The following is a 17,984-nucleotide window of genomic DNA, read 5'->3' as shown; positions in this document are numbered from 1 at the left end:
GTGATGGGTCAGAGCTCTGCTTCTTTTCATGCTGCAGTTGGCTGATTCAGAAAGGCACAGCTGCGGGGGAAAATACAATTTGAACGTCTATTTTTGTTTCAGAAAAATGCTGACTTAGAAGAGATATTTAGCAAATAATGCTTTAAATGTTTCTTTTAAGATGACATTTTTCTTTGTCTTATTTAACTCTTTAGTAGAAAAGTCTCCATTTTGTTGCATTTCCCATAAATCCATCCTCTTTTATAATACACATTCTTCGTTTCATTCAAATTCAATTTATAGTGCCTGACTTTCCTGTACCTGAGGTACTCACAAGAACATTTTAGCATAGTGTAGGCGCTTTTCATGTGATGGCTGTTTCAGTGAGTCTGTGTGTTGTCTCTTGTATGCATGGAATCACAAAGCTAAATTTGTGATTTTAGACTTTAGCAAGGGAGGTCACTACACTTTTCCTTTTTTTTTTCAAACTGTGTATTGAACCATATACCTGAATTTCCAGCTAGTGCATTGGGAAATGGAGTTAGTCCCAAAAGAGAATTTATGATAGTGTAGCAATGAGCCACATTATTAGGAACACAAGTACAAGACTGACTACTTGCCATCACACAGATTCCACCTTTTACTACCAGCATCATGTCTAGGGCTAGTCAGCTTTCCCATGCACTTCTGATAATGGTATCTAGTTGATTTACTATACCCTAGATAGCATCCTTGATATAATTTACAAACCTTTGATGGTTGTAATATATTTTCTACACACACACACACACACACACACACCTTGATCTATTATTTGTATCTCTATGCACACACACACATCTATGCCCCAGCATACATTTGTACATTTTGTATAATATTTATTATGTGTATATGTGTAAGTATATAATTTATACAATGTACATTTTCAGTTATGGTAGACTATTAGAGTAACACTGACTCAAATCCTATTCAATTCCTACTTTTAATTCATTAGGAATTCCTTATGACATTCCTGTTGAATCTATACTAACATGAGGATCAAATGACCATCCTGGAGATTTAAGCTCTCTTTTTTGTGGAGACAATTTTGGTTGAATGTAGGTAGATTGTGGTTATACAGTAGTGAAAATGTAGCCAATTTAGCCAAAGCACATGTCCCATTCCAAATGACCAATAAGATCTCCAGGAAAGGTCCACCCCCAATGTCACCACAGTGTCCTGGTGTTACTAAGCTTAGTGTTGTGTGGCATCTGTTCAAAGTCACGGAGGCCTTATATCCAAATGCATTTCCCAAGACTTCACAATCCTGTCCCCATTTTTCAAATTACATCAGGAGTTGTAATTATTTCTTATCAAGAGAAGTAGAATAGCTGGGGTTTAAGGTTGCCTCATTTCCTTTGTGGCTGGGAACAAAAGGGACATAGACTGATGGGAGGGAAGCATTTAGGCCCTCTTATCTTGGAAAAAGAAGATCATGAATTCCTTCACAGCATTCTGAAATCCATCAGAATGGCAATGGGAACACTTGAGCTTCTAACCTCCCTGCCCATAAACCTATCAGTCACTCTTGTTTAATGTGATAGAAGAATATTTGACCCATTCCATTTGAGTATTTCATCAGCTAGTCTGTTTCCCTGTGCTCCAAAGCTGTGGCCTCTTTAATACCTAAAAACTCATAAAATTATAATTCATTCATGTAATTGTATTTTAATTCTTGGGCACTAAATGATTTGTGTATCAATTTTTATGCTTTGTATTAATTAGCACTCTTTCTGAGCAGAGTTTTCTGAAATTATGAATTTTGGCATACCAGGAATTCATATATACAGCCCCACCTTTCCCTTTAAGTTTTCAAGGAACTGGTTTAAGGCAAATAAATCACATTTGCAATGGTTAGTTATTTGTCAGTTGTTCAGATTCTATATTTTTATCAATCACAGAGTACACATTCACTTTCCCCTCGGGTTTCTAGCAAGAATCTGTAAATAGTTGGGTTCTTGAAGAAAGGGAGTCTCTCTCAGGTTGGGGTAGACCTTGGTTTGGTACAGAAGGCACAGAATGAGTCCCTCCATTTAGGAACTCAACAGGGTTTAAATAGTCACTAGTGGCTAAATTAAATCATCTTTGTCTAAGAGAATAGCTTAATATTTTGGGATTCCAGAGTAACTTAGCCATCTTTCAGCCTTATGCTGTAGGAGCAATCTTAGTTGGTGAGGAGTAATTATAATTAGACAGCCACCTGAGGTTAACTTTTAGCTCTTTTAAGTAAGGAGAGCAGTAGCAGTAGAGTTGAATGTATTCCAACCTTCCCCTTGAGATGGGATCTAATGGTTCTGACAAAGAGACTATGAGCTGCCTTTTGACCCCTGATCCCAAGAGAGTGGCTTCAGAAAGAAGTAGTTTTGTCCACACTTGGAAAATGAAAGTACTTGTCAAAAGATGGCAAGCCCAATATGGAACAGTTATTAATTCTTGGTTTAAGACTTTAACAGCTTAAGTGTTTCCCCCTCCCACAGAAGATCTGGCTCCTCATCTGGGAGTTTCTCATTATAGCCTTTAGTTTGGATAGCACAAGAGTCAAACCAGAGTTTATAAAGCCCCATTGAGCCTGAGAATTTTCTATGTTCTCCTGGTTTGGGGTAGTTGGGTATTAATTGCAACACTCTTCTAGAACATAGCTCTTAGTTCACTAAACTAACCAGATAACCTAAGCATTTATTTCCTTTCGGGCAATGTGTGACTTCTTTTTAGAAACTCTGAGTCCCCCATCCCCACGTAACTGTAATAAGGTATTGGCAAGCTAATAATTTCATTCTTTTGCTCCCAAGATTAATAAATCTTGTGGTGGAGGAGCATGATTTCCAAAGGACCAGGGAAATTTTTAAATTTCTTCTAAAATTTGGCTAAACAAACTAGGGGACTTTATGAACCCCTGAGGAAGGATAGTCTGTTTTTACAGTTCCTTTTTTATGGTCACTAATCTTCCCACTGTGAAGCAAATACTTCTCTGCTTTCTTTTACCACTGGACCATTCCTGATGGCAACCTTGAGAGTCTATTCTTAAGAATACATTTGATACTTGGAGACAATCCATTTCTCCCTTGCAGAGGAATGGGATACAGTTTTCTGATAACTATATTCCCCAAAGTTTGAAGACTGCTCTCTGTAGGAGTAATCTTTAACATTCCCCCTATTTCCTTGCTCCACCCAAACCAGGTTTTCTTTCATCTTCTGCTCTGAAGTTAGAAGCTGTAAAGAGACATAAAGTTCAGTTTTTTTTTAAATTAGATTTAAAAAAAAATATGAATCCAAATCCCCACTCCCTCCCCCCTCCCATTCCCTTTTAAATCCTATCCTCAACTGAGTCATTTGACCTCTTCCTGCATCCAAGATTTGAAGCAATTGTTAAGAATATCTCTCTTTTTTGTATGCAACTACATTGCTTTCAATTATAAGTACTCTAAAACTACCATTTTTAACTACCAAAACTTTTGTTGTGTTGTCCAGTATCCTAAAACTACTACCTTAAAGTACCAAAACTTAAAGATGTGTATATATATTGATCCAAGTGATCAGTCACCCGTATGATATTTCACTTTTTAAGCTTCAGAACTCTATATTGTTAAGGGGATATGGTTGGCATATCCTACACCTGATACCTAAGGAGACCTTCCTGGGTGGGATCAGAAAATCAGGAGGTTCCTTTTTTGGGAAGGGAAAATTCAAGTTTTCTTTTCAGGGGCAAAGGGAACTGAATTTTAGAAATAGGAGGTGTTGCTGGGATCTAATATCTTCTAATATCTCATATATATATATATATATATATATATATATATATATATATGAGAAAGGGGGAAAATAGGGAGGAAAAACTTACCATGCAGTCTACTAGGAAGGGATTTCACACCCTCAGTAGTACGACTTGTCAATTTATCAAAGAATCTTTTTAGAATCCTTCTAGGTGATAAAAGATTTACCCCTTTTTTCTCCTTGAAACTCACTATTTCCTTTAAGTGTCCCCTCTTTTCATATTTGCAACAAATGTTCTTTCATTTCTCTTTGGAATCATCTCTTCTCTCTCAGTCCCCTTTTGTGATCTCTACTTGATGACTTGGGCTTGGAATTTCTGGGTCCCACAGTCTGGGTTGTTTCCAACATTATCTTTGACTCTTATTTTTTACTTTCTTCATCCCTTTTTACAAGAACCTTTTGGGTCCCTTCAATAAGTCTTCCATATTTCTGTACTTCCAGCCCTATAATTTATGTAATTTTCTTGCTCCGTCTTGCCAGGTGATAGTTGCTAGGGTAATTTCTGAACTGATCCCTTAACCTTCCTATTGGTTATGTAATTTGTAGAAGAGTTTTCCTGTTGTATGCTGAAGTCCTTACTTACATTCTGAATCTGAAGTACTCTTCTGATTAAATTTTCAAGAAAATCTTTCATATGAACAAGGTGAGTCTCGCTATTTTTATCCAAACAGGATATCGGTTGGGAAATTTTCATCTCCTGCAACTATACCTTGTCTAGGTAGATATTCTCTTTTGTAGGTTGCTGCCCTTCGTTTCACCCCCTTCTTCTAAGTAGAGAACAAACTATTCAATATTGACATCAACCCCAAGGAACTGATCCAAGTGATCAGTCACCCATATGATATTTCCCTTTTTAAGCTTCAGAACTCTACATTGTTAAGGGGATATGGTTGGCATATCCTACACCTGATACCTAAGGAGACCTCCCTGTGTGAAATCAGAAAATCAGGAGGTTCCTTTTTTGGGAAGGGAAAATTCAAGTTTTCTTTTCAGGGGCAAAGAGAACTGAATTTTAAAAATAGGAGGTGTTGCTGGGCTCTAATATCTTCATCAGGAGAACAGGAGAAAAGCACCTGGTCAACTTCTCAGTCACTGGGACTCAGGTAGAAGGCACACAGCAGACTCCTTTATTTAACAACAGGGAAACTTGTACATATCCTCCCAGCACCCAGGAACTCCAATCCATTGACTCCTGCGGTTGCCCCCTATTGGCTAGGCACAATTAGGACATCTGACAGCACCAGAAAGCATGTAGGAGGAGGAGTGGAGAGAGAAGGATACATTGGAGTTGGAGTTTATAACTAGAAATACTGGCAAGAGAAGAGGGAGAGGCAGGTGATCATTAAGACCCTATTTTGGAGTGAGGCTTTCATAGAAAAGAGGGTTCAGATCCCTTTCTCTAGCAAAACAAAACAAAACAGTGCTTTGATCATTAATATAGTCTATGAGAAATCCACAACACTCAGTCATTCATAGTCCTAATTTTTAGCCAAAGAATCATTGGTTTAAGAATGTACTTCTGGGTCCAAATAAAACCACTGTATTTAATAAACTTCTGTTTCTTTTGCCCTTTTGTTCAGGGTTTGTCTCTCTAGTGCTGTAGCACATGACCAACAAGACTATCTGAGGGAGTTTTATTCATACTTATCTCAGAATTTTACCCAGAGAAGAAGTCTAGTTTCCCATCCCTGTCTGGGGTTGGTGATTTCTTGATCAGAGGCTCAGCCTGTATCTCATTTTACTATTGTGAAAACCCCTGAGATGCATTACAGAGCTCTCTCTTGGCTACTGCTGCATATTTGTAGCCCCTCCCTGCCAACAAGTTTGCTGCTGAAGAGAGTCCACACAGTCCACCTCAGACCTCATGAAAGTGTCCCTCAAGGCCATCCTCTTTTGTTCCAGTCAAAGATTTAGAGTACTCTGCCTGAATCACTATCTCTGTCTCAGTCTCAGGCCCAGTGACTGATTAGAACTGTGGCTTAGGGTTCAGCACTTGCTTTGACTTTCTATGCACCATCATCCTGCACACTGGATCGCAGGACTTTTAGGGTGACTCAAAATGTAAGGTGCTAGAATTTTCAACATTTTCCTCCCCTGGCTTGTGCTCACTGAGCATGCTCACTGAGAACCCTATTGCTGCACTATCAATCTAGCTTCAATTTTGGGTTACAATTATTAGAAAGGTACATTAAATAGTTTGTAAATTAGGACAGTTTTTTCCATGTCCTATAATATAATTGAGGAACTATGACCTACAATTCAAACCAATGACACCTCTGAGGAAAGCTATTAGGAGTTTTAGGACTGTTGACCTCAAACAGCTGTTTTTATCCTTTATAAAGCAGGCATTATTGCAACCATTTTCTCAAAATTCCTATGCTGAGTTAGCCCATTATTATCACACATTAAACTGGGTAGGTAATACGTATCTGTGGTCAGATTTTGGTTGTCTAAAAGGCGAGTGAATTAATTTACAACATGAATGTGTCTCTTTATGGTAGCACATGGGTAGGGCTTTTATTGGAGAAATTTACTTTGGTGTGCCTAATATACTTAGTGTTTAAAAACTTTTACTATTGGTTAAAATTTAAAGATAAGACTTTTATAGTTTTATTTAAAAATTTCTCTCTTTTCTTTTTTTTTTATTAATGTGTATGCCCTCTGGGTTATTCCTTCAATTTTTCAGCCCCTTAGGTGGTGTTAGGGTCTTTTCTTGCAATGCACTGTTGTGTAAATAGCTCTATGGAGACTCCAGAAAAGGGGAGAATGAACACCCCAGGACAGGTTTTTACTCAGACAAATTGAACTGGAGAGATGAACAGTTAGCAATTAATTTATTAAATGTGCTCAGTCAGGCCAGATAAATCAAAGAAATGTGCTACCACTTATGTGGTTGTCAGCATGAGATTGGCCTGAAGTTTCTGAGATAATTACCTCAACTTTCTGCTTCATCTTTGCTCACATAGACCCAACTTAAATATTCCCCTAGTGAGCTACTGAGCAAGCTAAATTATCCCCAGCTCTTCAGAAAACCACTCACCACTTTTAACTTTAAGGTGTTGCTATGTTATAGTTTCTACTGAACTTTACTCTTTGCCTCTCAAGAATATGTATTTGTTGTCTTTATTGTTTTTGAGATGGGGTCTTACTAGGGAGTTATGCTGGTTTAAGGCTTGTGAAAATCCTCTTGTCTCAACCTTTTGATGTCGAGATTCCAGTCTTCGAATGTTTGAAGTGGAGTTTTCAGCATTGAGCCATTTATTTAAGCATAGGCCTGGTAAGGAGAGAAATAACCTTGACATTTTCTTTTCAGATGGCAGCTGAATGGTAGTGATATTGATACAAGTCTGGACCATCGTTACAAACTGAATGGAGGAAACCTCGTAGTTATTAACCCCAACAGAAACTGGGATACAGGAAGTTACCAGTGTTTTGCCACAAATTCTCTTGGAACAATAGTGAGCAGAGAAGCCAAACTTCAATTTGCCTGTAAGTTTATGTTTGTAAATATGCAAAACCAATATTTTAAAGTGCATATGTAAATCTGTGTGGTCATTTTGTATTTTGAAACTATGTCATTTTTTAAAAGTAAAAACTTAATTTTGGACCCTCCTCAGGTTTCTCTAGAGGAAAAGAAACTGAGTGAGTAAATTATATATGTGTATTTATTAGAATGGCTTATTGGTTATGATCTAGAAAGTGCTACAACGTCTGTCTACTAACACAAAGGAGAAAAATCTGGTAGTTATGTGGTCTACGATACATGTCTCACCTTATCTTTGGTCTATGTTGGGATCTTAAAGTAGGTTTTAATAGCACCAAAGGGTAGATGAACATGTCAGGAAGACTGAGGGCTAGGAAGTAGAACGTAGAAATTTTCTTCTTTTATCCTGTTGTATGTCCTGAAACCAGAAAGTGTAACCCAAATTTAGAGTTGATTTTTTGACCTCAAATGAGCCAATCAAGAAAATAACCCAGAGGTGTGCCCATATGGACTTTAGGAGATTCCAAATGTAGTCAACCAAGTTTAGCTATCACATTCTCAATTTAATATAAAATTTAGCTATAAAAACCTGTATATATGTGCATGTGTGGGCTCTATATTGATATATTTCAAGAGTCTGCTCTGGACCTGAGGAAGAATGGAGATAAATCAGTACTTACCAAAAAAAAAAAAAAAAATAACTCTGCATTTCGTACTGAGCTAATATTGAAAGGAGAATGAAGTCCCTGTATAGCCCTGTGTCCCTTATTCTTGACTATTTAAATTAGAAATGCATCCTTTAACTTTGAACAAAATAGAAAAAACAGTCAGTAAAGAAGAAAATAACTTACCTGATGACATATGGGTGGCTTCCTTGTGGCCTTTTCACAAGCGATCTGCCAGTGACCTTCAATGCAAACCCATTGAGCCTGGGTATTGAAGAACATGTCTATACCATATTTATTGAATCACATAAACCAAACACATTCTTTACATAGAGATTTTTTTTTTTTTTGGTTTTTCGAGACAGGGTTTCTCTGTGGTTTTGGAGCCTGTCCTGGAACTAGCTCTTGTAGACCAGGCTGGTCTCGAACTCACAGAGATCCGCCTGCCTCTGCCTCCCAAGTGCTGGGATTAAAGGCGTGCGCCACCACCGCCTGGAACCAGACATTCAATTTCATTTTATCTTTGTTTTCTATCTCTTTTTTTCTCTTGTTTTAGTTGTTTCTTTGGTGCAGAATCATAATCAGCTTAATTTATTGTTTCTGTTCCTCTGAAATAACTTTGAAATTGGACTGTGTAAGTTCTTTGTTTATTTTTTATTTTATTATTATTATTTGTTTGTTTGTTTTTCGAGATAGGGTTTCTCTGTAGCTTTGGAACCTGTCCTGGAACTAGCTCTTGTAAACCAGGCTGGCCTCCAACTCACAGAGATCTGCTTACCTCTGTCTCCTGAATGCTGGCATTAAAGGCATGTGCCACCCCAACCAGCATGTGTAAGTTCTTTAACTTAATACCTTTTGCTTGTTACCCCTATACAAGCCTCAATGAAATTATTGGTTTGTCATCTAGTATGTGGCTTATTCTTTTGCATTTTTTGTAATGACTATGCTTGACTGTGTTCTTATTATTATAGTCTGTTCAAAAAATTTCTTATGTCAAGCTCATTGTTTTTTATCTTGTATGTACAGATATTTTGTAAAAATGTTTTACTTATTCTCTTACGAGAATGAACATATGCGTGAATGTATGCATATATGCCATATTTGGCAGGTGCCCCTGTTAGCCAGAAGAGGGCGTCAGATCCCATAGAACTAGAGTTGCAGGTGTCTGTGAGCTTTCAAATGTAGGTGTTAGGAACCAATTGTGGGTCATCTGGAAGAGCTGAGAGTGATGCTAAGAGAGGAACACCCATCCTAAGTGTGAGTTGCACCATCCCTTCAGCTGACAGCTCAGAGGGCATAAAAGGTGGAAAAGCAAGAATCTAGGAAGCATAGAGGGTATTGCTGTCTCCTGACCACTCTTCTGCCTCGTACTCCTGGCAACTTCTTTGCCTTGAACTCTGGCCACTCTTCTGCCTTATAAATTCCCAGAACTCCTCTCTTCTAACCAACTATTTTTCCATGCTCTCCTGGCCATAATGGGCTAAAAACAATGAAACAGTTAGCCAAAGAAGCCCTTTCTCTTTTTATCATTTCTGCTGGAAACTTGCCAAGTTGCCACAAAAGTCTGACTGACACTAAACTTGACCTTCCATGTAGGTGTCTGGAAATATTTATCTGAGACACAGATACCGTAAAGATCCCTTGACCCTTCCATTCTTTGCATCCAGTAAAAATTTATGAAAAAATGACAAAGCTCAAAGCACAAAAGGAATTTCTGTAAAACTCAAAATGTATTAACTCTTCTTCTCTCCCCATCCCTCCCATTTTCTCTTCTATGCTGTAGAATATTGCTTTACACTGTAAATATATGTTGCTGTGATCAGTTAAATAAACAATTTGACTGGCCAATAGCTGAATAGGATAAAATTAGATGGGAATGCTAACCTGAGAAAGATGGGGAGAAGGGCTAAGTCAAGGGAATTGCCAGCCTACCACCAAAGTGTAGGAACGTGTAAAAAATGAGGTAACAAGCTATGTGTCATGTGGCAAAGGGTAAAAGGAAATATGGGTTAATTTAAATGTAAGAGTTAGCTAGAAATAAAACTAAGTTATTTGCCAAGCATTTATAAATAATATTAAGTCTCTGTGGTAATTTGGAATCAGCCACTGGGATGCAGAGTGGGTAGTCAAGGCAGAAAAAAACTCTGCCTACACTTCTTCCCTTCTTTCATTAGTATTTCTTGGTAGTGTCTTTACTATTCTAAGCAGGCAAGTAACATTTCAGCATGCCTATCAGAACTGGAACTTGACTCAGAAAGTGTTGTTTTTTTTCAACTTTCTCATCTGCCTTAAGAGTTTTAATTGATCCCATTCTTGGCTTCTGACAGCTTATCAGTCTGAGTATACAGTGAGATTCTTTTGCCTTATGATTTTCTATATTTTTGGTGTTTCCCTGAGTGATTCATTTTGAAGATTTGGAAAGCAGTCTTGCTCACAAGTCTCATAACACATTACACCAATGAAGTACCAAATACATTCATTTTAATTAATGTAGGTATGGTTATAGACTCTGGTAAAGAGGTGATGAAGGGCATTATTATTAATCATTAATTGTGGTAGAGGTAGAAGATATTTAATAATTATTTCAGTAGATTTCCTTAACTTGGAAATGAGAACAGAATATAATATTAATGTTTAAATGAAAGGAAGCATAAATGTGGGGACCTATGTGTTGGCAGGATACTGATAACTGTGGTTTAGAGAAGTCTTGTCAGTTTCCTGAAGCTAAAGGCATGGTAAGCCTCACCAGCGAACAGTACCCAGGCTACACTGTATAGTCTTAGTTTTCACGGCTCTGTTTCCCTCAGTGAGGTGGAGAGTTCTGCTGTGCCCAGTATAGACAAGTGAATGTGAGAAAATATAGCCATTATCCCACTTGGGTATCAGCGAAAGAAAGATACTTTATTTTATTTTTAATGCACTTAAAAATACTGTTGGTAGGGGGCTGGAGAGATGGCTCAGTGGTTAAGAGCACTGACTGCTCTTCCAGAGGACCCGGGTTCAATTCCCAGCACCCACATGGCAGCTCACAACTGTCTGAAGATCAGTTCCAGAGGATCTGACACTTCACACCAATGCACATAAAATAAAAAAAGTTAAATAAACCATAAAAATATTTTAAAAAAAAAATACTGTTGGTAATAAAATTAAGACATGGTTATTATTATTCCAGAAAGCCAGCTTTCTTTGGAGATTGTCAGTTCCGCTCAGTAGACTGTGGAATACTCAGACATATGGACAGAAGAAATATATGAAATGATATGTGGATTTTACACATTTTCTTAGTTATTTGTTACTATGTTAAATGTGTAGGTTTTCATGTTGGTTGGAGGTCTTTTCAAAACTTTTTCATTCTCTTCACTGAATATTTAAGTTGTGTCTAAAATCCCAAATATGCTTATTTTAATAACTGCCTTTGTTTTGTTGTGAAATAATTCTTGATTACAATTTCTTTTTTAATTTTAATCATGTTTGAGGTGAAATGTGTTTTAAAAACCATGAATAAAAACTAGATGTACAAATGGTATGTATAAAACATGAAGATATATTACCTGCCACTTATCGACTAGGATTTGGAATATTTGAAGTATCATTTATCCTCCTGAGAAAAAGATCCTGCTGAGGATCCATTCTTCCTCAGTGCTTATAAAGTTGGTTACTGTTCTGAAATAAATGCATTTCCTATCTGGGCTTTTTTTTTTCTTCATGTTTTTGACTGCATGTTCTTCTTAAAATGTCTTATCATTTTAAATTTCTTTGGGTTTTTTTTTTTTTGTCCTTTTTTTGGGATCGGGTTTCTTTGTATAGCTTTGGAGCCCTTCCTGGAATTAACTCTGTAGACCAGCTGACATCGAACTCACAGAGATCCACTTGTCTCTGCCTCCGGAGTGGTGGGATTGAACACATGAACCACTACTGCCAAACATTTTAAATTTCTTAATCACAACCAACACAATGTATACATGTATAACTTCTCATTCCTTCATGACTGTACTTGGAAATACCTGCTGATATGCATCCTTGTGAATACTTTTTATTATTAAGTTTTTAATGTTTATAAAACTGATGAATGCAAAATTGGGATTAGTTATGATATTTTAATCCTATTCATATAATTTAAAAATTCAAGAGCCTTTTAATTTGTTGACTATGTTGTCTATATTCTACTAGATGACAATCTTTAAAAATGTATTTTTGATTCCTTGACAATTTCATATATGTATACATTCACTTGCGCATGAGCAGAGAAGCAGTTTTCACATCCCCCAGAGAAGAATGACTCCACCCCACCAACAGCCATTAACTCCCTAATTCCAAACTCCTCACCCTTCTGTAGATGTCATTCTTTTAAAAATGATATTCTCTGTGCGTTATCAATGATTCCTTAATCATTTACGTGTGCTACAGATATCATTTGCTTGTCAATGGCTAGTTTTTTATTAACACTGTCAAATGGACAGATATCCTAGCTTTGTGTTTTAAGTCTTTTTCTTTGAACCCACCTTCTCTGATTTCTTTAAATTGTTTTCCTTCTTTGTTGTAAAGTAAAAAGTTATTCTCTTGAAGCACGAATAGAAGTGTTAACATTCTGCTTTCCATATTTAAATTTTAATGATCTAGACTAGGCTTTGCATGCCCTATGATAGAGCTCCTTCTATTGTTAGTTCCATTGCAGCCAATTAATTACATCACAGGAACTGCAAAAGCTAAATTCCGTACTTTACTGATTGGAGGGGGGTCTCTGGTTTTCACCTTGGACTTGCTTAGTCCTTTGTGTCTTGAGAAAGGGATTATCTGGTAGAATTGGGGGTTCCTTGTCAACCCTTTCTTCTAGCACATCATTTTCTTGTATTTTTCTGCATTTATTCTGACATAAATAAAACATCGAATAAATATTTCTTGGTGGAGATGGCAGAGTTCCTCTTGATTGAGAAATATGTAAATACCATTACTGTTTTACTACATGATAGACTGTTTTACTCTAAATTTAAAAATTTTATTTTAAGATTTATTGCATTTTTAAAATTGTATATGTTAATGAAGTGACAACAGAGGTAAGAAGAGGGTGTAGGATCCATTAATGCTGGAGTTACAGTGAACATGGGTACCACAAATAAGACTTGGGTCTTCTGCAATAACTGAGCCATTGTTCCAGTTCCTACTCTATATTCTTTTATCCTCTTGATCAGATATTATTCTGCTTCTTTAGTTTTTACTTCAAGTCATTTGTTCTTTTACAGTGATTTAGTAATTGTATGGGGATATTGATGCTAGTTCCTACCTTTAATGCATCTATATGCAGAGCATTCTCTAGTATGATGACAAGGAAGAAGCAGAGCGGGGAGGAGGATGTGGAGGAGGGAATGAAGGAGGATGAGATAGAGAGACAGAGAAGAGAAAATGTTTCCATTTGTCGTACACTGAAGTCTGCCAAATTTAAGGGACATTTTTCTAGATAGCCTCTCAGATTTTGAGCAGCATCAGGTACCTTATCAGTGTTCTGCTGCAATATGTCCAAAATATTTTAGAGTGATCAGCAGAGGTATATCTTCCTAGAACTCTGATCTGTGTGCCCTTCAGGTCTGCTGTTTTTCCTCATTTCTAATGTCCACAATTTTAGAGTACCATGTCCTCAAGTATACCAAGAAAGCATGAATTATATAGTCATTTGAGTTAGACTGTCTGCCTGAAATTATTATGCGGGGTACTTGACTAAAAGATGGCCATATACTGTGTTGGAAGTCACTTCCTTCAGAATATTAAAACTACTTCTACTCATTGACTGACTTGTTGCTGTTCTTAGGAAATATGATGGCATTTTGATGAATGGCATTCTATATAGACGGTGCTATTTTTCTCAAAGAAATCTTGTGGGATTCTTTCTCTGTATACAAGATTCTGAATAATAACTTGTTTGCTTCTTGGACAAGTTGTATCTCATATGCTAATTACCCAACGGGTTTGAAGCAAGGAGTGCTTTGGTTGAGAGAATTTTATGCTGTCTTTTTCTTGGTTTTTTGAGAATTGCAACCTATGCCTTGAGCCACTGAGATAGGATCGTTGTTCACGACCTTTCCCAACCTTCCAATTTTTTCCCTTTGACATTTATATATACTTCTTGGTAGATTACCAACTCCTTATTTCAACACTTCCTTTATGTTTTTAATATCTGTTATGACATTTCTCCATCTCTCCCTAGCTCGGATATTTATTTCTCATCTGTCAGACAAAACCCCTGAGTTTTAAAATGCCATTGTTTTATTTTAGAATCATTCTGTAGAAAGGAAGATAATTGCTTTATGCATTTCAAGTTATATTTGGGAACAAAATCAATGAATATGTTGCTTATTGATTACATTTGTCTCTGAAAATTTTATATATAAATCTATAGTGTATTATGTTTCCTTTTGCCCACTACCCTATTTCATCTGCCTCTTCTCTCTCTTATCCCTCAATCTTCCCTACAGGTCATTTTCCTACATTCATGGGATTTGTCATGTTTTATGGCCTTGTGATTTTACTTAGAACTGTCCATGTGGTCATGGGTATGGATGAAGCTATCTGTTGGAACCTTGTGGGTTCATCATTTGGTACACAACTGGTGGCCACCCCGTGTATAGAATCCATCAGTTGCCAAAAGTTCAGTATTCTCATAATTTAAAATATTTTTCTCTTTGAAATCTCTTTTTACTGATATCATATCTATATCTGATGATATCCACTTTGAAATTATGAAAAATTTCTTTAACTATACATGTTCTTCCTTCACACAAACTCAGATTCTTGAAGGAGAAAAACAATCTATTTTTCTTTCCTGTGGGTCAAGGGCTTCACTAGTACTCTGGGAGCTGAGTGAGGGAAAAGGCCTTAAAGATTACAGTGTCCTGTATACACAGATGTATTTAATCCTCCTGCTTCTTTGTGGATCCCTTTACAAAATGTACATGATAAGCTCTAGTGTAGACATTATTTTCTTACCCATCTACTCTTTTGTCATGAAATATAGAGCTCTCGTTTTGTAACATGGATGGGGCAGAGGATATATGAATAAATGCTGTGTGAATTCTCTTTACTGTGCCTTTGCTTCATTTATCCCTCCTGTGTTTGCCCCTCTCCAGTCTGTTGATTCTGTTCACTCTTTGGCTCACTATTCTTATTATAGGTTGGGAAATACCTCTTTGGGTACCAAAGACTTAGACCTGTAATTTCTGTTTTCAACATTCGCACTTGACCTTTATTCTTTTGTCTTGCATTGGTAGATTTCTGCCTTAAAACTCTTTTACAACAAGCAAGTCAGATTGGGGGGATACTTTAAGAGGTAGAAAGAAATTAAATTTATTGTTAACTGGAGGGTTATTGATAAAATTTGTGTTTTGCTTCAGGTTATTATTGTTGAACGTAGTTCATATTCTTTGTATCTTATCCTGCACCTACTATTGTTGTCACTTGCACGTTCTTCCATCTGAGATCATTTTCCTTTTTTGGAATGTTCTGACGTATAATTTTTAACTGTCGTCACTCTGACACATTTGCAATCACCTTGGAAGTTAGTCTCAATGAGGGGATGTCTAGATGAGTAGACCTGTGAGCCTGTCTTTGGGATGCAGTCTTGATTACATTAGTTGGTGAGGGAAGATCCAGGACACTGTGGGCGGCAACATGTCCTGGCTTTTGACTCTGTACTAGGTAAGAGTGGAGACAGTATGCTAAGTTCAAGAATGTATGCATCTATTCTCTCTCTTCTCTTGTCTGTGGATATAATGTGAGAAACTGATTTATGACTCCACCTTTCCGACTTTCCTACAATGCTGGACTAGAACCTGGAATTATGAGCTAAAACAAATCCTTTCTCCCTTTAGTTCGGTTTGTCAGCATGTTGTATCACAGCAATATAAAATAAACTAGGACAGATATTTACTCTTAGAAGATAGTTTCATTGAGTTTATTCTATGTGTAGTCAATACTGATTCATTGATTATCTCCCTTTCCTATTGGTCTAAGTATATGTATTTTAATCCTAATTCCTAAAAAGATTTTGTTTGATGTTTAGTATCAAAGTCCCAGGCACTAGAGCCTGTCTAGCTAGGCTTGACCCCCTCTCTGCTGCATACCAACCATGTCGTTTGGGGAAGAATGGGGTCCTTTTTGCTTTAGACTCCTTGATTATAAAACCAAGATAACAGATTCTTGTCAAGAGTCAAGATTAGATGAAGCTATGCACTTGAAGCAGCTAGAGGGTGCCTAGAGATTAAATAACACAAAGAAAAGACACTCATTTCCGTATGATTTATAGTGTGTTTCCTAGGAAACGTGTCTCATGAAACCTAGGAAAACCTTTTAGTGTGTGCTTTTTATTTTTCTTGTACGGAGATTCACTTTTTTGCATATTTGGCTCTCCTTTAAACATATTCAAAGGATCCTCATGGTCTCTTCCATCTCTTTCTTCCTTCCTTTCATATTTTATTCTCTATGCTTCCGTGGTCTATAGTCACCTCCTTAGCCATAACTTATACTCCATTCATTATTTTCCTTCTAACTTCTACCTGATTAGTTATTAAACCAAATATCAGATGTTTATTACTAGTGAATATGTCACTCGTGTCTAGATATATGTTTATGTTTTGTATTTGAACTACTCAATTTTTTTCTCTGATATGACAATTCTAAAGTATAAAGAATTCAGCTACTTTTCCTTTATAGTGATGCTTTTCAAACTTAGAAAAATTTTGAGTGCTCTTCTGTGATTTGTTGATCTTCTGGTTCTCATTTGTGTTGAATATTTTTGCGTGTATTGTTGCAAATTTGTACTTCAGTAGTTACTGACAGCCTATGAAAATATGTGAATTGTTATTTTTGGTTGGAAGAATATCCTAGCAGCTATAATTGCTGCTGCCAGGCACCTCAGGGATATAACTAACTGGGGAGTCATTTCTTGTTAGTATATTGGCATCATGTAGCCAACTATGTGGTCAGTCTTCCTCCAGTGTGTAGTGTACAGTGACTGAAATTGCAAATATGGAGCCATTGTTCCAAGGAGCTCCCTATAAGCCTCATGTCATTGCCATCATCAAACATTACACAACTTTGCATTGTTTAAAGACACTTTGATTCATTAACATTGAACTCGTGTCCAATCCCAGTGCAATTCATGCATGAACAAAATGTATCTTTCATTTGCATTTTCTCCTTGGAATACTGCACATTCACAGCTACGATTTCACACACAGGAACATTGGAGAACACTTCCAAGCTATTCCAGGAGGCTGTATTAAATAGTGAAATTACCAATAGAAAAATACTAGGGTATGAACAATGTGGCATTTAAGAAAGGACAGCCATACCAATTGTAAAACATAATACTAAAAGGACCATGCTCTTCCCTTTTATCTGGGAATACCCAGTAAGGGGGCTTAATATCTCACCCCTCTTCACATTCAAAACATCTGAAATACTAAACTTTAGGGCAGGTATTTTATTAGGTAGGTCACTTTTTAAATGTGAAGTTGATGGATAAGGAATTTTTATTATATGTTTAATATGGAAGTCTAAATCCTATGAGGCTTAGGTTTAGCAGAACACCATTCTGGTTGAGATTCAGCAGTCATTCCTAGTTCAGTTTCACTTTACATTCTTTTGAGTTACTTATGGTCAATTGTAGTATAAATAATGGGAAAATCCAAAAAGTTAGAAAGTCCCTAGATTGAGATTGCATGCATATCATTTACTGTGGCATGATGAACTCTCATGCTATCTTATTTGGCTGACCTGGGCAGGAGTTATCCTTTAGTTCAGCATATCTGTATTATATATACTATACAGATGTTGCTAGCTGTCTTGATCATCATATTAACATTTGTCATATCAAGATGCTTATCTTCAAGCAAGTGACTCTTAGGCATACTAATATCCCCAGAGTGAAAGAATAATGTAGATAGGAAATCTGATAGGCCAAGTAATAAAAGCTGTAAGTATTTTTATGAATGAGAAGATTAAAGTTTATCATATATATTTATATATATATATATGTATATATATACAACTTAGCA

General features: G+C 36.7%; 1 protein-coding gene across 4 annotated transcripts in view; it reads left to right on the top strand.

The window, feature by feature from the left end:
• Positions 1-17,984, top strand: part of Cntn3 (contactin 3) — a 396,565-nt gene that overhangs the window by 136,419 nt on the left and 242,162 nt on the right. For 3 of the 4 annotated variants that reach the window (XM_041639553.1, XM_041639546.1, XM_041639547.1), the window contains exon 4: positions 7,103-7,278. The exons of the other annotated variant lie outside the window; for it this stretch is intronic. In XM_041639553.1, the coding sequence (XP_041495487.1) occupies positions 7,103-7,278 (176 nt within the window). The remainder of the gene's footprint in view (positions 1-7,102; positions 7,279-17,984) is intronic. 4 annotated transcript variants of the gene reach the window in all.

The sequence above is a fragment of the Microtus oregoni genome, unplaced genomic scaffold (assembly GCF_018167655.1).
Source record: "Microtus oregoni isolate MIOR12 unplaced genomic scaffold, Mior012 000002F_ref0000024, whole genome shotgun sequence".
NCBI lineage: Eukaryota > Metazoa > Chordata > Mammalia > Rodentia > Cricetidae > Microtus > Microtus oregoni.
The sequence above is the reverse complement of the archived record's forward strand: the minus strand, read 5'-3'. Positions and strand labels throughout refer to the sequence as shown.